The 18,746-nt window shown below is 46.6% G+C and overlaps 7 protein-coding genes across 7 annotated transcripts, besides 3 other annotated features; 5 read left to right on the top strand and 2 right to left on the bottom strand.

Moving 5' to 3' along the window:
* Window positions 1–992: 992 nt before the first annotated feature.
* TSTA_090580 (ankyrin repeat-containing protein, putative) lies at window positions 993–2,443 on the top strand (the record flags this gene model as incomplete). The annotated part of the gene is made up of 3 exons (XM_002478737.1): window positions 993–1,045; window positions 1,155–1,741; window positions 1,806–2,443. The coding sequence occupies 3 exons, from the start codon at window positions 993–995 to the stop codon at window positions 2,441–2,443; spliced, it is 1,278 nt and encodes a 425-aa protein (XP_002478782.1).
* A 205-nt stretch (window positions 2,444–2,648) lies between these two features.
* TSTA_090570 (uncharacterized protein) lies at window positions 2,649–4,844 on the bottom strand (the record flags this gene model as incomplete). Its single annotated transcript, XM_002478736.1, has 4 exons — window positions 2,649–2,958; window positions 3,210–3,476; window positions 3,533–3,566; window positions 3,941–4,844. 4 exons carry the CDS (start codon window positions 4,842–4,844, stop codon window positions 2,649–2,651), a joined length of 1,515 nt encoding a protein of 504 aa, XP_002478781.1.
* Window positions 4,845–6,816: 1,972 nt separating this feature from the next.
* Window positions 6,817–6,842: a microsatellite.
* A 933-nt stretch (window positions 6,843–7,775) lies between these two features.
* On the top strand, window positions 7,776–9,237 carry TSTA_090560 (MOSC domain protein; the record flags this gene model as incomplete). The annotated part of the gene is made up of 3 exons (XM_002478735.1): window positions 7,776–7,790; window positions 7,842–8,907; window positions 9,128–9,237. 3 exons carry the CDS (start codon window positions 7,776–7,778, stop codon window positions 9,235–9,237), a joined length of 1,191 nt encoding a protein of 396 aa, XP_002478780.1.
* An 11-nt stretch (window positions 9,238–9,248) lies between these two features.
* Window positions 9,249–9,273: a microsatellite.
* Window positions 9,274–9,534: 261 nt separating this feature from the next.
* Window positions 9,535–11,379, top strand: TSTA_090550 (cytosolic hydroxymethyltransferase, putative; the record flags this gene model as incomplete). Its single annotated transcript, XM_002478734.1, has 5 exons — window positions 9,535–9,711; window positions 9,784–9,840; window positions 9,900–9,993; window positions 10,046–10,183; window positions 10,238–11,379. 5 exons carry the CDS (start codon window positions 9,535–9,537, stop codon window positions 11,377–11,379), a joined length of 1,608 nt encoding a protein of 535 aa, XP_002478779.1.
* Window positions 11,380–11,512: 133 nt separating this feature from the next.
* On the bottom strand, window positions 11,513–12,211 carry TSTA_090540 (competence/damage-inducible protein CinA, putative; the record flags this gene model as incomplete). The annotated part of the gene is made up of 4 exons (XM_002478733.1): window positions 11,513–11,669; window positions 11,731–11,918; window positions 11,979–12,053; window positions 12,116–12,211. The coding sequence occupies 4 exons, from the start codon at window positions 12,209–12,211 to the stop codon at window positions 11,513–11,515; spliced, it is 516 nt and encodes a 171-aa protein (XP_002478778.1).
* Window positions 12,212–15,800: 3,589 nt separating this feature from the next.
* Window positions 15,801–15,865: a sequence feature (GA-rich).
* A 495-nt stretch (window positions 15,866–16,360) lies between these two features.
* Window positions 16,361–17,173, top strand: TSTA_090530 (Ras small monomeric GTPase RasB; the record flags this gene model as incomplete). The annotated part of the gene is made up of 2 exons (XM_002478732.1): window positions 16,361–16,438; window positions 16,505–17,173. 2 exons carry the CDS (start codon window positions 16,361–16,363, stop codon window positions 17,171–17,173), a joined length of 747 nt encoding a protein of 248 aa, XP_002478777.1.
* A 1,003-nt stretch (window positions 17,174–18,176) lies between these two features.
* Window positions 18,177–18,683, top strand: TSTA_090520 (uncharacterized protein; the record flags this gene model as incomplete). Its single annotated transcript, XM_002478731.1, has 2 exons — window positions 18,177–18,182; window positions 18,351–18,683. The coding sequence occupies 2 exons, from the start codon at window positions 18,177–18,179 to the stop codon at window positions 18,681–18,683; spliced, it is 339 nt and encodes a 112-aa protein (XP_002478776.1).
* Between the last annotated feature and the right edge of the window lie 63 nt (window positions 18,684–18,746).

Below are 18,746 nucleotides of genomic sequence, written 5' to 3'. Positions count from 1 at the left end.
GTATACCGGATTCTTGCTGTATTCCAGATGTCCGTAACTGATGAGGCGAATGTGGAAGTGCGCGGAAGAATCGCTGCAACCTAAGGTGTCGAGTCGGCAAATTCGGGCCACTGAGGGGAGAGGGACCCGTGACTGTTGGTGATCAGACGGACCAGGCGAGGGACCAGATTCCAAGACTTTCACAGGGCGTAAGGTATAATTCTGAATGATGTATCCGATGAAAGTGACTTTTCGCTGAGGTATCTAGAAAAGGAAAAAGAAAAGAAATCAGAAGCCGATCCAAGTGACGTGATGATGTATCGGAGAGCAGTGTGGGGTGTGTGCCTGGTGAGGCAACAAAACATGAACTAGTTTCAAGTTTCAACCACCAAGTCAGATCTCAGCTGAAGAGAGTGATTTATCATCCTGAGTAACTGACTAACCGTTCATTCAGGATTCTTCGAATCTCTTGAGTGGATATTCTACGTAACTAACTTAGTTAAGACGACAAATATGGATTATGTAATGAGGCGCAGTCTAGTTATGTTAACTAACTTATTCAGCCAATGATCTGGTAATGTGGCGGTGCAGTACCTGCGTCATCAACTTTCCCTTCTCCTCTTCTTCCTCATAACACGAATATCAACATGAGTATCGGTAGGTAGGACGCTCTCTGTCGGACTTTGTTATTCACTCGGTCCCATGGTTGGCAGTCAATCAGGATCCTTTTGGCGGTTCGCAATGGATGTCCCCGCGAATCTTCCATGGTTCTGGCCAGCGAATAAGGATTGCTATGAGCATATATACTAGGATCTATGTTACCGTCTGGTAAGTGCTCTGGAAGTTGTTCCGTTATTACAGGAAATTTTCCAAGAAGATGCATTCAACGATATTGCCAGCCTCCCAAGTCAGCCAGAGCTTGCAAGCAGTATAGAGCAGCCATATGATTCTCGCACTTATGACTCGAATCATTGAGGATAGTGGCAGGTTGTGGAAAAGCATGTATAAGCAGTATGGAGAATAGGCCAGCTGTATTTGTCCATACGGCGCAGGTATCTGAGGTGGTGTGAATTGTCAGTTCATTATCCCCTCTTTTTTACTTTCATCACAGCTTTTGGTGCTCTCGCACAAAACCTCAACAAAAGGATAATTCGACATCTATAAGGAACAAGCAGATACCGTAATGGTGTACGAAGGCTTTTACACTTACAATCGGAACTCGGAGACGACGTTGTGGTATCTGGACTACGAGATCCAGACGGCAACATCATTTACGAAACCTACTACGATGCACTTCTCGGGCCTATCGTCAGTCTCAACGACGTCGCCACTCTGAAGAAATATATTGAAATAAAACCTAGAGGCCCCCTATTCCCTAAAGAGGCCTATTGGTGGGAACCCCGTTCTACCTTGCTGCGCTTCACGGAAGCACGGAAGCACTTAGCATACTTCTTGATCATTACAACGCCCAACCCTATACTTCCTAATCCTCCCGGTAGAGAACCTAAACCGACAGAGGAACCCAACAAGCGAAGATTCTACTTGCTGAATACTGCATGTTTCGGGGCCAACCCAGAGACGGCGTGTTTCTTGATGGATCGCAAACCTCCATTAGGATCGGTCAACGACACTGACCCATTTGGCGATACAGCACCATTGCATGCTGCAGCTTCTTTAGCTAAAAACAAATTTTCTGGATGGATGAATCGTGATAGTGGTTACGACGGGTATCGGGGAAGGGAATTAGTATTGGCATCCGATAGTAGGGAATCGACTTCCTGTTCGCTGGGCCACCGTAGGCCAAGACCCCTATATTGAGGATATAGTCCCGGAAACAGAGCCCCAGGAACATATCATTGATACATTCAAGCTGCTCTTAGAGGTCAATCCCGATTCAATCAACGCCCAGGATAAAGAAGGTGCTACGCCTTTACATTACGCCACGGCATCCCATGTTAAATGTGGTGCCGGACATTCTTACGCTGTGATCAAATTTTTGTTTGATAACAAGGCAGATGCAAATCTTGCGAAATCCCAGGGGCAAACAGTGCTACATATCTTAGCTTCTCCTTCTTTGTCCGGTGTACCCATTGACCTCACCATGATTGATCTTTTGCTTATGCACGGCACCGACATAGGCCGTACTAACTTGGATGGCAATACTGCTCTTCATATCATAGTTCGGGCCCATCCACAGACCGAAACAGTACGATATTTACTCAGCAAAGGGGCCGATGTGACAGCTATAAATTCCAAGGGCAATACACCATTACACGAGGTAATGGGAGGATGGTTCCTCCTCCTAGAAGATCATAAAGGGGGAGCCTGCAAAAGATTGGCACTAGCAGATCGATTCAAGGCGCAAGACGATATGATTGCAGTCCTAAAGGAAAGCAAAGATTTACAGCAACAGCTTGACGGAACAAGTGAATGCAAGCGGCAAAATGCCACAACAGCTGCGTGAGGAATCGAGAACCAAATGGCGTGAAAGGGAGGAGCAGAACAGGGTATTCAGAGGGCGGAGACAGCGGTCTACCCAATAGGCTATGAAGTTCTACCTTCGCAATTTTCTTTCTCTCGCTCGAACCAACAACGACGACGCTGAGACGGTTGAAAAAAATGAAAGAACTCGGTGCCTCACTTGACCCCACTGCATGCAGCACTGTGCTTCAGTCAACGAGGGCAGAGACATCCAGATCGTCGGCGAGGGTCCGTGCCTCACGAGCGGCATAGTGAATGACCAAATCGCGAAGTAGAGATTTTCCACCAGGCTCACCTCGCCCAGAGTGCGCGTAGGTGAAGTCCAGCAAGTCAAGAATAACGGGCGTGCTCTCACGTTTCAGTGAGAAGCTACAGAGGTCTCGGTGAATAAAGATCAGGCATTGTTTGCGTAAGGGTTCGATAAGGTATTTTGTTGCGAAAACATATAGTTTCGCATGGAAGAGACCATTGGGATCCGGTGAGGACGATGCTGGCTCACTGCGAAATTTCAGAGACGAAACTCTTCCTAGAGCCGCTTATATAAGAGTAACCTGGGCCGGTGGAGGTTCATCGCTGGCTTCTGGACTCAACAGATTCCTCTGTTTCTTTTTATTTTCCCTTCCGAACAATAAGTGAATCCCAAGGGTCTGTGTCAGCCACTGTGGTTGTTTCGGCGTCAGGAAGGGGTCCATGCTGTGCGTGGCAAGCAAAGTGATTGAAACCCGGCTCTTTCGCTCTCATCAACTGACTGACCCAAATGTCGACCTTCATCATCTTGAGATAAAGTACGGTCAGGAGTAACATAGGCACCGGTATACGCATATTCGCAGAAGCCCATAAAAGTCTCTACTTCCACATCCTCAAGAGCCGCATTTCCAGTATTAGACTCCTTCATATGACCATTGCTGATAAGAGCGTACAACGGATCTGAATTATTTTGCACAACTGCTGTGTAGATTGTCAAGGGAGTCTGGTCCTCGCCAACTAGAAATGTGAAGTGTGATGAATGAATGATCCTAAAATCTCGGCATCAGTGATAGGGACCATGCTAATCCATCCGGAACGGCCTTACTCTTTGTAATCCGCCATTCTTCGGGTTTCCAGTACTATTGATTCTGTTTGCTGATACGATCGAATACCGTGGTAGTGGATGGGAGAGTCGTCAAATTGTTTAATCCGAGGAGAGTACGAAGAAGTGCACCGAGTCTTAACTCCTATCAGTCTCTTAATGGATACAGAGGGCCTGCATGTACAAACCGGCGGCTCGCCGATACCCCTGCATGTATTGCCAACACAAATTGTAGAAAAGACTGGCTCCCTATTAATAACTGTCAACAGCCGCCTGTAAACGTCGGCGTACGTCCAGCATCACAGCGGATGGCCCACTAGGATGAATGCAATGTGAGGTCAAAACAGTAAGTAGAGAATCCTTATCCATTTAGCCCTGCGCTCTGATTGTCTGTTGATTTCTACATCGGACAATCGGGCAATGGTGCATACTCCGACACAAATTCGGAGAAGATGGAGAAGTTTTCTCGCTTCACGGCGGCCTCGTATTTTGCGAGATACTTAAGGAACCGTGGCGTTGCAGGGTTCAAATCGCAGACCCAGTTGCCATTACGCCGGAAGTTGACTTCTTTGAACTCCGTGGCGAACCCGGGACCGACCATGAACGCTAGGACGCACCGTTTGCAGATGGCGAATGCATCGCCGGTGCAATCCTGTGGGGTGTACCAGGTGGCGTTGCGCATGTCCTCTGTACTGCAGGGAGGGGACTTGAGGATTATTCTGGCCAGATCCTCGAAGCCGTCGTACTCGTCGGTATTTTCAGCGATGCTGACTCGTTTACAGGCAACCCAAGCGGAATATATTTGAACTGTATGCATCGCACAATCGAGTTGCTGCTGTTGCTTCTCTGCCGTGAGGGAGAGGAGCTCCCACGACCTGGCGTGGTCCAACACGAAGTGGTCCAGGTAGCATGTCGTGCACACAATCAGGTCGGGGACCGCCTTAGAGCCGTACCAATGTGTCGAGCGAGCCTGGAGGTTCTTCATCTCCATACAAGAGGAATACTCCATCCGTCTTCTGAAAAGGAGGTGCAGGTCATCCCAGAGGTTGGGTGACGTGGTCGCCCGACGGAGTCCTTCCTTTATTAGCGGCACCGCCGCATCGCACGTCCATGATCCCTCGTCCGACTTGATCGTCGGCGTCGTGGTGAAGTATCTCCTGAGCTGACTCCACGCCACCAGATCGTGATAGCACGCATCACATATCACGAAGCCCTGGATCTCCCACGCGCCGATCATCCCATACCACCGGGAGCCATCAAGCCCGGTGTGACCTGCTGGGCCTTTGCAGGCTGGGATTTTGACTCGCTCGACCATGAAGGCGTTAATCGCGTCTCAGTCATCGGCGGCCAGATGCGACATCACCCGCGGAGTATTCCATTGACAGTTTAAGCTGAAATTCCCGTCTACCCAGGCAGCTTCGAAAAGGCCTGCGTGGGGAGTGGATTGGATGTGTTGGTCATAGCAATAGGAACATACCGGGAATGAGACGGCGCTGATGGGGAAATACCAGATGGCTGGCAAGGAGATTCCGTCCGGATTGACGCATCGAGAAAGGGTCTGTTGCTATTGCATTAGCATCTTTCCAGGCTCTGGTGGCATGGCGTACTGGGATCTCCTCTTTGGCCCCGCGGGCGCCGTTGGCTGCTGCACTTGCACCTGTTTGAATGGGCATGTTGACGGATATAGCTGAAGATAAAAGAACTGGGCCCTTGGATCTTCCTACATTCCTATTTATCGTCGTCGTGGATGTGGTTGAGTGCTTATGATGGCTCAATGCTCTCCAGTCTGCTGACAGTTCCTAAATCTGTCTAGGTTCCAGCTACTCGCTTCAAATTAACTAATTGGGATAAGCCGACAGCGGGCTCGTATACACTACGATAAAGACTAAGTAGTTGATCACTAAACTAAACATAAAGCAGCACTATTATTGACAAGCTTTCCAGCTTATTGCTTCGACATATGATTCGCCCGGACAATTTACTGCGCAGAGCTTGATTAGATCCACTATCTTTCATCTCCTTTCGTCCCAGCCACGCTCGAAGATTAGGGCTAAGAGTCCAATAAGAGCTAGTACGAACTTCGGTATAAGCATTTGATAATGGATCTCACCGCGATTTCACCCCAGTACAAGTCGACTATACGCCCAACCAGTATCAGACCTTAGCGATATAAGCAAGCGCCATCGCAGAAATGGCTACCATTCACCCCTATCGAGACTGGATTCAATATTGTGTTTGGTTAACCTTGGCGACCATGAGAGAATACTATTTCCAAGGCTCTCTACCTTATTTCGAGGAGCTCACTCACAACCAGAACACAATCGTCATGGAATGGATAGTGCAGAGGAAGGACAACCCGGCACGTTTTCGAAGGACGAGACTACCGAAGTAGCGTGCCGTAAAAAACGAGATAGTTCCTTGAGCGCGCCAGACCCGGGAATATCACCCAAACACAGGAAGATATGGACCCCCAGAGGAGGATGCTCGTTTAGAAAAGCTCGTAGAAAAGGATAAACTATCATGGCCTCAAGTCAAAAAGCACTTCCCTGACAGGACGGAAGGAGCACTTCGTACCCATTATTGCTTAGCTTTCAAGGATTCAGCCACCAAACCGAGCGTTCCTAATCCAAGCAACGATGCTGATCAGAATACCAGCTTCTCGCCATTCCCGGAAGCAGGTCTTCAGAATCGTCCACCACATTCTCTTGAAATCGCAACACAGCGGACGATTCGCTCGCGGCCGGCTCGGTTTCACCGAGCTGTGGTAGCCCTTTCTGGATACGACATATTTATATCAGATGTTCGAAAACCAAAGTCTTGGCACTTTTTTCTTTATAGTAGGGGGGATGTTACTGGCATAATGCGATCATTGGAACATTATTCCGGGGCATTGGTTGATGGAGGTCAAGAAGAAAATATTGATGGGTTGGGGAGAGATTAGACTGCCTATCACTATGTTTCGATGATTACCTTAGGTAGTCATTAGGATATAAAGAAATGCTGACATGCGGCCATGATGCTAATACAGCCTTGGAACTAGATAAGTTAGATGGTTGCATTTGATATAACTTTCCCTGGAATTGTGGCTCCATGAAGTTTAGCAACATGAGTCTAGGGGAGTATAATATCTCTAGAGCTGTGCTAATAATTAGGCTTATGACGGCGTTCCTCGAATAATCAACTCATTACTGTAGCTTGTCAACAGACTTCAACTTTACTGCTGGGGCAGGCATAGATCTGGATAGCGGCTCTTTAGACTGTGGCTAGCTATTGTGGGTATATCAAATCTACTACTACTACTTTTACTACTACTGATGAAGTCAAAGACTTATTGAAAATTCCTACCCAAAGGATAGGTATATATATATTCTCCTTTATGTTATCTGCAACGGATTGGGTTCGTTATGGCTCATTGTTTCCTGACGTTCGCGGTCAAGGTATCAGCGCAGAAATGATTCTTTAACTGTTAATCTATAGCACCAAAACTTGAAAAGTCTTGGTGAGCTTTCCTTTGTGAACAGCCCTTTTCATTGAGGGCTTTATAGGATGACTTGCTTTATATATACTAACTACAACCACAACAGCGGCAAATTCTAATAATCAACCTTGGAAACATCTTCAAACGTCACTTATGAAGACGTCCATGTAGCGTCCGTACATCCTAGGCACCCTAGTAGGTTCCCAGGCTTCTCCAGCACCAGATCGATTGTCTGGAGAAGTACTATGTCTGTCTTATTATAGATAATGTTGTTTCGCAATTGGATCTGGGGGATTCCCCTTGACCCAATCCCTTGACTGGTAGACAGGTGATCAAAATATGAATATTGCTAGACGGAAGCTTGTAGCAGACCAGTTAGAGACAAAAAATGGTCACATGAGTTGTCCAGCGCTTCATCTAAACTGCTATATGTTGTTGCCAGGATAAGCTTTATTATCAACATAGCGATCAATACCGATTTCCAATGGTAGGTTTGGGAAGTCAGACGGGATCAGTCTGAGCGCAAGGGCTATTTAAATTTGTTTCTTCCTATTCTTATCATCCAGTTATCTGGGGAAAATTGTGTATCTTCTATAGTATACTGGTTCCCAGATATAATTGGCTGCAGGAGATATCTGGGCTTGCGTCTCTTTTTACCCGTTTCTGGCATTCTGATCCGAGCAGCCCTCCAGGAATTACTTTATAGACTTTTGTCTCGGTACAAATTGCATTCTGGAGATATTGTCAAGAGATTTTGAAATCATCGAAATGTATATCAGCGAGGTATATTTGAGAATGTTTCCATGGAGTTAGATCAATCACTGATATGAATAGTTATACGTCTACCCCATCAAATCACTCCAACCCACCAAACTCAAAGAGGCCACCATTACTCGTCATGGGATCCTCTACGACCGATGTTTCATGCTGTTGAAAGTCATGATATCCAATGAAAATGACAAGAACGATACCTGCATCGAAACAGAGGGCAATAAATCCAAGCCGACATTGAAAAATATGCATGTCCCGCATTTCCCGCAAATGTCCTTGTTCCTAACAGATCTCATTCTTCCTGATGATAATGACGACAAGACGCAGCAAGAAAAAAAAATCATTGTCACATATCAAGAACCACCTGTATCTGAGAATAAACCCCGGAAAACATTAGAGGTACCACTGGAACCAGACGTGGATGGATTAGAAAAAGTCCACGTGACGATGCACCAAAGTCCTATGACGGGTTATATCATGGACAAGAAATACAATGACTGGTTCAGCGAGTGTTTTGGATATCCCGTTGTCTTGGCCTATACAGGTCTGAACCGGAGGAGAGTCTTGGGATCAATGAATCCGAATATTGTTCGCCAGTCAGCTCAAGGAGGTGGTTGGCTTTCTACATTGACAAATTATGTACCTCGTCTTGGAACCGGGACTACGCAGGTGAAGGATGAGGAGATTCTCACCTTTGCCGATTGTGCTTCGTATATGGTTGTGAATGAAGAATCAGTCAAGGACGTCGCCAGCCGACCAGGCCAGGGAAAAGTCGAAGTTACCAGATTTCGACCAAATATTGTCATCGGTGGTGCTGAGAGTGCATGGGAAGAGGATTTTTGGTCAGAGTTAACTCTGGCTAGTGCTACAGATGAAGTACAGCTTATATTAACATCGAATTGCATTCGATGTCGCTCGTTGGACGTCGACTTTGAGACCGGCGATTTTCACAAGGCGGATGACGGGATTATCTACAAGAAACTGAACAAGGATAGACGCGTCGATCAAGGTGCCAAATACAAGCCTGTCTTTGGCCGGTATGGGTTTTTGAGGGAAGATGTGGTGGCCAAGGTGCGAGTTGGAGATGCTGTGACTGTTTCGAAGAGAGCCGATGAGCGGACTGTTTTTGGTGAGTTGATTTCTCTTGTTGAAAGGCATATGCTGACACGTATAGATTGGCCGGGTTTATGAATGAGTATCATGGAGAAGATATTGTATATGTCAATAGTAAATATGTATAGCCTTTTATTTGATGATTGAATATAGATGCCGTCAAGGCATTCGCGTAGAAATAACACAACTTTCCAATCGGATAGTCTCAAATTGTCCCTAATAGGATGGTGCGTTAGGCCCGGGACATGTCAGCATCGCCCACTTGACAGCACTACTCGGTAAAGAGAAGGCCGTGGTTGTGAGAGCTGCAATTGCCGAAAAGGCCGTCTCTTCATCTTGGATTTAGTTGTGTTGAAGAGAAGAAGAAGAAGAAGAAGAGGAATTTCGGAGAGCGAAAGAAGACGCTTTCTTGTGCGGGCCGATGCACTAACCAAATCAGGAACAGCTTCTGCGGTCCGTGAGTTTTTCCGGAGATTTTCCGCGGAATACGCTCAGGTTGGAATGCCTCAGGCTACAAGGCAGGCCTTATCTCATGGTACTCTCCGCGGATAATCGCATGACTTCTTTAACATAAAGTACCCATTGCTCGTACTGGGATTGATCTAAGCTGTGTTACCATCGGCAGTTGCTTCGACAATACACAATGTCTTTCAACCGTTGCAGCCGCCAGGTATCGAAGCTGTTGGTGACGAACGGAAGCTCATTCAGAGCTACGACCCCGACGCTATGTCGTTCTCACAGAGCTGCGAGCATCCACCCCTCGCAAGCGGTCTCGCAGAAACGCAATGTATCTGATGCTAATCAAGATAGCCAACAAAAGGTTTGCAATAAGCATTCTCTCCTTGTAACTCAACTCTGTCGACTTGCTTACTGACGTACGTGATCCCCGCAGTTGCTCTCCACACACCTCGAAGAAGCCGATCCGACGATATTTGCCATTTTACAGAGAGTGCGTTATATTGAAGCATAAGCAAGGTCAGGAAATTGCTTACGATGGCATAAAAACAGGAAAAACGAAGACAGAAACATTTCATCAACTTGATTCCATCTGAAAACTTCACCTCCCAAGCCGTTCTCGATGCACTCGGCAGTGTGATGCAAAGTGGGTTACTGCAATAGCATTCAAGTACTATGTTCTAACATATTGGTCTTAGACAAATATTCCGAAGGATACCCCGGAGCTAGATATTACGGCGGCAACGAGTTTATCGACGAGGCCGAATCTCTATGTCAGAAACGTGCTTTGGAGACTTTTAGGTTAGATCCTGAAGAATGGGGTGTAAATGTGCAAGGTTGGTGATACACGTCATTTGACAAAAGAATGCATAATTGACAGTGTTAAACAGCTCTCTCGGGATCACCCGCAAACTTGTACGCCTACTCAGCTCTACTCAACACTCATGACCGTCTCATGGGCCTCGACCTGCCTCACGGTGGACATTTGTCTCATGGCTACCAGATACCCAACAAGAAAATCTCGTTTATCTCCAAATATTTTGAAACCCTTCCTTATCGTCTTGACGAGTCCACCGGTCTGATCAACTACGACCAATTGGAAGAATTGGCCAATATATACCGCCCCAAACTGATCGTTGCAGGAACATCTGCTTACAGCAGGCTGATCGACTATGCTCGAATGCGCAAAATTACCGAGTCGATTGGTGCATACCTACTAAGTGATATGGCTCATATATCGGGCCTTGTTGCTGCCGATGTCATCCCCTCTCCCTTCCAATACTCGGATGTAGTCACGACGACAACACACAAGTCACTGCGCGGTCCTCGTGGTGCTATGATCTTCTACCGAAAGGGCGTTCGCCGCACTGATAAGAAGGGTAACAAGGAATTGTACGATCTTGAGGGTCCTATCAACGCCTCAGTCTTTCCTGGACATCAGGGTGGTCCCCACAACCACACCATCACTGCTCTTGCGGTTGCTCTAGGACAAGCTCAGACCAAGGAATTCCGCGACTATCAACTCACTGTACTTGAAAACGCCAAAGCTCTGTCTGACCGACTGGGCAACTCAGTCAATGAAGGTGGATTGGGATACAATATTGTCTCTGGTGGCACAGACAACCATTTGGTACTTGTCGATCTCAAGAACCGTGGCGTAGACGGAGCACGCGTCGAGCGAGTCCTCGAACTCTGCGGTGTTGCCGCAAACAAGAATACCGTCCCAGGCGACAAATCCGCACTCAAACCCGGTGGTCTCCGTCTCGGAACTCCCGCCATGACATCCCGCGGTTTCCAGCCTGAAGATTTCCGACGAGTTGGCGATATCGTTGACCGTGCAGTCACAATCACACAAAAACTCGATAAAGCGGCCAAGGAAAGTGCGGAAGTTAAGGGACGCAAGAATCCTGGAAGCCTGAAGGCGTTTACAGAATATATTGGCAGTGGAGAAGATATTTCCGAGATTGTACAGTTGCGACAAGAAGTTGAGGACTGGGTGGGCACATTCAGCGTTCCATGGAAGAATGAATAGATATCTTCCTTCTTTATGGATATGAAAGTATGATCTTGTACGTTCAATCAATACGGAGTTTGGTTTTGCGGGTTTGAATCAATATCAATCATTGCTTCCAGTTCTTCTAGTTGTCGCATAGGAAAAATTTGGTCTATAGCTTAGCATCCCCCTTAATCACGTCTCGGAGTAACTTCAACCCTTCCTCCGCGAATCCAACCATATTCTTCTCTCTATCCTCGCCATATCCCGTATCAACTTCCCTAGTGTACGATCCACTCGGAGCTGCCACGGCAACGAACACGACGCCTCTTTACATCCAAATTAATAAGAGATATCACATCCCAATAAAGACAGAGAAGATAAACATACGGCTTCCGACTCCCCTTCCCACCACCCGGTCCCGCCGTCCCACTCTCGGAAATGGTATACGTAGACTGAAGCTTTGAGCGAGTTGACTCTGCTAACCCGGCCACAATACCGGTTGTCGGTCCTTTGTAATTTGTTATGAGTTCTGGTGTCCAGTCGGCAAAGGCAATGCGCGATTCGAGGGTGTATAGCTTGATTCGTTTGAGTATTCAGGGATATTACTTTTCCGTCCCAGAAGAGACTAGACGTACTGTTAATCCACCTTTGAAGTATGCTGATGCGCCTGGGATGGAGAGGAGAGAGGCTGATATGATTCCTCCTGCGGCCTGGAAAACATGCCGATTAGCTTTTCGTATTCGTGGTTTCGAATAGCAGAAAGGTGATATACCGTCTCAGCTACGGAGATAGTCTCCTTCCTTTCCTTAAGAAGAGAGCTGATTTCCTCAAGGAGAGGACGGAGCGAAGATGGTGGGAATGTTGACATGGTTCTTCTTTCTCTTCCTGGGGTTCAATTGATGATCTTAGTGTAACTTCTGTATGAATCTGAAGGTGAAATAAGATCCATAGAGGAATTTGATGACGATTTGTAATTCATTCTAGCTACCCCAAAAGTAAACCGGATTACCCCGCATAGTATCGGCGCTGCAATTGAATGATGGATACATCATCTACAAGTTATCTGCAAATCATAGATGTGATACGCTGATTGATGCTTTCTCATATCATATTCTCAGTCTCAGTCTCATCAGAGCGTCACCAGTCAGGTATATAGGGGTAACCCTAAAACAACCCTAAATGCAACATATCAGGGGACAAGAAGGGCATCCCACAGAAGACTAAGTCACTATCACTTATGAGCATCAGATAAAGTAAATGGGTATATAGTGAGTGCCGTGCAACTGTTTGGTCTCTGGTCTGAGTGGTAGGTGTACATCGGAAGAGTATGATGGGTACAGGGAATAAATCGTAGATACGCGATATTGACCTTTGTTACATTAACTTGTACGTTGTTTGAGATGCCAGTGGTTTAAAGAAGAGTACCAAAGTAAACCGGAAAACCAGTCTGTATGTACCAAGTCGTGGAGTCAAGCCTTTCCTCCACAAGGCTACATGTATGCTATATAAGCACTCCATATCACCAACAAAAAGTCGAGAACCTATTATAATTCCCCTATAAGCGCTGTGTTGGGCTGTATTCTTACAACAAAGGCTTTGTGGCACGCGGGTTTGGACTGTAATGGCATTCTAGACAAAGACAAGGGGACCCCAGATTCTGCATGTGAGATGCAATCAATTCTCGTCTGTCGTCGTCATTCCTCGAATAGTGTTCAAACCCGATTCGTTAGATAAAACATTCTACGTAGGAATTATACTGTCCCATGACTGGGGTTTTAGCCTACCTACCACCTAGCTATTTGATATTTACTTCTATACTCCCAACTCTCGAGGTCAGAGGCTAACGTTCCAAGTACGTACTTCTGTACCCTTCTAGAAGAACATATCAAACCCAGCTCGGATTCCGGATGAGTCACGGCTATCTAGCTAAGTTACAAGTCAGATGTTGCAATATATGAAGCTTTTGGCTACGTTACCGCCAACCGGGTCTCCGGCACCCCTACTATTTAACTAGGACTCCACATCATGTATTCAAACATTTAATTAATATATACGTATTCCGTTGAGCTTCCAGCATGGAATAGGGGGAGAACTACTCCGTTCATACGTACAGAGCACAGGAAGTTAAGGGATAACTAGCTGGGTTTGTAAAGTGTTGGATAAATCGGACCCAGGAACCGCTGGACCCCTTGTACCTGTGTCCTGTATGCACAGCTTTCAACAGTGATTTGAGGCTAAACTCCCATTCTCCGGAGGCCCTTGTCAGTTACCGAGATAGGTAGTAGGTACGTACACACGCCGGTTAAGCAATTTGCATACGCAATCCCTGTTGGATCTAGGATTACAGCTTGACAAGTCAACTTCCACCAGATGTATCAGGGGGGAGTGTTTGGATTGTGTCCCGGCATCCTGGTTGACTGCTCTATTTTCGAGTTTCCGTAACTGGATCGAATACTAACCGCAAACGGCGTAAGAGAAAAGATAAGCTAGTGAACGTTGGACTAGTACGTAACTAGTAGTAAAGGACTCGAAGAATAAGAAAATTATTAGTTGAGTATTGTTGATCTTTTCCTGAGTAAACCAACGACGATTTCATGTAAAATGGCTTTTGTCGAGATCATTCCGTTTTTAAAAGAGTGGAACTTGAAGGCTCGCTCTCTGAATTGTCGGATGGAGCCTGTAAAAAGTTGCCCCATAAAGCTAGCTTGTACTATATCACCCTAGACCCCAGCCAGGCGGAAATAATTACGGAGGACGTGCTCCATAATCCGTCCCTCCGCGCACTGTGCGGCGTATGCAAGTTGGACCTGCTGGAAATGGGTTCGTCGGGCTGCAACGTGCAACATGCGAGGCAGCTTGTATGGGATATGGAGCCGCTAAAATGTTATTACCGTACGCACAGAGTCTTATGTGGTCCGTTCGCAGTTTGGAAATTTGACCTCGAGCGGCACAGACTGGTCCACATACCGAAACATTTCAAGTAAAAGTTGAAGTGTAGCTACTAGTTACTAGTTACCGAATTTTCGCCCAACGTTTAATCTTCGATATTGGAAACTGCTTTCAGAATTCTGACTCCAGCCAGCCATCGTTCCGGGGGAGCTAAATGTTCTATTAGTGCGGTTAGTCCTAGGGGTTAGGGCGTGTCAAACTAGTTTCTAACCAGATTAGTGGACCATGGTTTGGATACTAAGGGTTGAACCCTTTTCATTCCCAAAAGGAACTTGGGACTTGAGAGATTGTGGTGTATTTCATCCGGACTACAGACTTCTCGGTACGCCGAGTGTATATCAAGAAGACCGCATCTTCATCCACCGATGGGCCCAGTCGGCACGTATTGAAACACGTGAAGGCTGCCCAATCCGTAGGAACACGAATAAATTTTCTTCGCACAATAGAAGGACTGCCGATCGCCAACGTCCCGGGCAAATCCCGGTCGCCGGATCAACATAAGATGGAAGGATCAGTGTCGCAGAATCCGCGTCCATTGACGTGCTTTTGTAGAGCAGCTCCCAATTCTTCAAGATAGAATTGTTCTTCAGAGCAACTGATTTTGCCGTGGGAGCGGTAGACCGGAGCTTTTGGAGCATTTGAATGGTTGATACTGTACGTAGTGCTAGGCTGAGTGGGAACGCGGCCCCTGGTTCGTAGGTAAGCGATGCTCGTCAGCACGGCAATTCTCCGTTTATTTTATCAGATCGGGACTCGAGAGCAAAGGACTCTGGGTGGGACAGGGATGTAGGAAGCTGATATTTTTGCTGTCGAAGCTCAGCGTTGACAAATGATAATCTGCGGAAGGAGCCACCTAGGAATCTACCTGCCATGCCACGCAACTCAACGCCAGGCAGGATATATCAACAATCGATATCCTTCGCTCGATTGCTTGATCACCTCCGCGGCTGTAGTAATTCTAGCCATACGTTTGGTGTAGAGACTGATGCTGGATGAAGTGCATAACTGAGTCTGGCAGGGTCCCTAAATAAGCTAGGCACAAGTAAGAATCCAGCCGGTCCAATCACAGCGAGAGAAGCGGAGCTATACTATCGGGATATTCCCCATCCACGGCCCCCCGTCGAACGGTGCGTGGCCGACGGTATCGTCCTCCGCCCTGAGCGTGATGGATGCGATGGATATATCTCCTAGTATATATATAATTGTATACTCCGTAATCCACGAGGAAAAACTGCACAGACAGACAGTAGATAATCTGCGTATTGAAGAAGTCTGTGCCATTGACAAAGTTTCGCCAGGCTGGGCAAGGTCATTCTTTTCCCCGCGGCTAAAACAGTCCTGGCCAATCAGGCATCGTGCTGCGATAAGTAATGGTACCATACCGTACCAGACCAGCCCAGACCATCGCTAGCGTCTCATAATCTCCTGTACGGTACTGTCACTTCCGCCATAGCTAAAGGTGTAACAAATAATACAGCGCCCCCTCTTTCCCCCAATTATCTGCATGCCTTCTCTTCTTCTCTTTTTCTTCTCTTCTTTACTACTCGTGAGTCTTGACTGCTCTCCTCCTCTCGCTGAGAGATGCTCATTTTGAGTCTAGCGTGGTTTGCTGAATCGCTACGGTCTAGTAACTATCACTAATCACCTTTCTCTTCTTTCTCTCCTTTACCTCTGCACGTACTCGGTGCTTCTAAAACGCGGCCCTTGTTTTATACGCCTACCTATCTATCTTCCTCACAAACCAATCATAATCACATTTTTCTCTTTCTCGATGAATACTTCATCCTTGAACAACTGCCATCCGACTCTGGCACACGCCGCTTGAATTTCCGCCTCACAGCAGCAAAATATATCCTGACCTTACGACTCCGCCGGCGAACCACTCATTGCCGCCGTGTCACCCCCTCACAACCGAACCCCACCGGTCCTCGTTAACTTCCTGACCTGCGACGATAGCTGTCAGGTTCTCTATCTTCATCACGGATTTTATGCGATACAACCTATCTACGCAATATATTCATTAATCTATTCAGTTTTATATTTCCGTTAAACGGAACAAGTCACAACCATGGCAGGCAAAATGACATTGTATAAACTGGTGGTCTTGGGCGACGGAGGTGTGGGCAAGACGGCACTCACAATTCAGGTATGAGGACCTATCCATCTCATGGTCGCAATTAAATGGCATTCTGACGAGAAACTCACCCCGCAGCTCTGTTTAAATCATTTCGTCGAAACATATGACCCAACCATTGAAGACTCGTATCGGAAGCAAGTCGTCATCGATCAGCAATCGTGCATGCTCGAAGTTCTCGACACCGCGGGGCAAGAGGAGTACACTGCCCTGCGGGACCAGTGGATTCGCGATGGAGAAGGTTTTGTGCTTGTTTATAGTATCACCTCACGCGCCTCGTTTAGTCGCATCACCAAATTCTACAACCAGATTCAGAGAGTCAAGGAATCGGCCAATTCCGGCTCTCCCACTGGAGCCAGCTATCTTGGCTCCCCTCTAACAGGGCCGTCTTTAGGCGTTAATTCCGGTCCCGTTCCGGTGATGTTGGTTGGCAACAAGAGTGACAAAACGGTGGAAAGAGCGGTTTCTGCGCAAGAAGGAGCAGCTTTGGCAAAGGAGCTGGGATGCGAATTCGTCGAAGCATCGGCGAAGAATTGTATCAATGTGGAAAAAGCGTTTTACGATGTCGTCCGGCTCTTACGTCAACAGCGACAGCAACAGCAAGGTGGTGGCCGATTACAGGAGCGACGAACGACGGGTTTCCCGGGCCAACATCGTGATCGCGACGCTAACCCAGAATATCCCAGAACTTTCCGAACTGATCGCGCGCGGCAGCATCGGGGTGGCATTAAATGTGTCGTTTTATAAAGCGGAAGATCGTATGATCAATGACGTTATTTATCTTCTTTTTTTTTTCCCGTCGTTTACCCCCTTGCATCGTGAAGCGTGGCTCGTGTTCTCTTCTCACTTCAAATTTGGTATATGCATACCTTACGGCGATTGACCCTTTTGTTGGTACCGATGGATTTTCTCTTTGGGTCATCTTTCATGTTTGGGACAGTCGACTTTCCGCAGCTTTTCTCGTTCAAACTTCCCGCCATTTGCCTTACATCTTCCATCTCCGAACCTTTTCTCCCGATATACTCTCTTCTGATCTATGGATCTGTTTGACTTGACTACTCTGCCTTGTCTTATAATGGCACCATAGGGCCGGGATTTTGTTATTACCCCTTATGTGCAGGGCTGTCGGAGTCTGCCGGATTGTGATTCACCACTTTTGGATTGGACCAACTCGTGCATGAATACATGCAAATTTATGTTCTGATCGTACGGAGACGAGGCGACGGAAATACACGAGGATATACCACGAAGTATCACACCTGAGGCTTTCGACACCAAAGGCGCAAACCAACAAATACCGGGAAAAAGGAAAAAGCAAGCGGTGCGAGTGATGACTATTTCATTTAATCATGCAAAATGGATTAAGGGGGGTGTTGTACGCCGCAACAAAAAACATATACATACAATCTATTCCGAATGAGATACCCTGTTGACTTGAATGCTTATTGATAGCATGATTTCTGTTTGACCTTCTTTCACTGTTCCTAATTTATTACATATTATACACTTGCGGCTTTCATAGTGATTTGTTTCTTGTATGTCTGAGGAGGTATTGTTTGTGCAGATAGAGGATTGGATTATTTTGAATGAATTTTGAATTCAAGTTACTACTCGAATTTTCTAGTTGTCTTCATGAGAGATGGTTAATGGATAGTGCGTCTCTGGACGGCATTCACCTGTACTCTATCAGACATGACTTGAGAATCCACTGGGAGTGCCACGACAAATTTTATCTGGTCTTGTTTCGACTATGACTGTATGATTATCTCCAATCGGCCGAGTGTATGACTAGGTTAGGGCATGCCTGATCACATGAGATGACCAAACCTAGAATTGATGTCATACTGATCTGATTGTACCTAAACATTCTGATATCTCCTAATCTTTAACTAACTATTGATATATCGTCTGATTAAACGGATAGACTCAATGGCTAGCAAACGATACTCCTAGCTACAAGCTCTTCGGAGTCCCTGCAAACACGCCAGAATACAGATTTCGAAACGAACAACAAGGCACTCGCCTCCTTGCCCACGAGCACGACCTTTTCGAGCAAGATCAATCTGGCCAACAAAGCCAATATGTAATCTTCTCGAATGTCGATGACAAGACCTATAATCGCTACTTTATCTACTTTCACGACCATGACCGTGGCTCTGAGCGTACTCCTCAGAAAAGACTGGCATTGGTCAAGATGACTATCAACGAGTTGGGAGTTGCCACTGAAGAACTCAACGTGAACCTCATGAGGAATTAGTTCATATGGACAGTAATCTTAAGGTTACGCACACAAAGCTTTTCCTTTTGCATCATCTGAGTA

This window comes from Talaromyces stipitatus, genomic scaffold, assembly GCF_000003125.1.
Source record: "Talaromyces stipitatus ATCC 10500 scf_1105507295527 genomic scaffold, whole genome shotgun sequence".
Classification (NCBI taxonomy): domain Eukaryota; kingdom Fungi; phylum Ascomycota; class Eurotiomycetes; order Eurotiales; family Trichocomaceae; genus Talaromyces; species Talaromyces stipitatus.
This window is presented reverse-complemented; position numbering and strand designations above follow the sequence as displayed.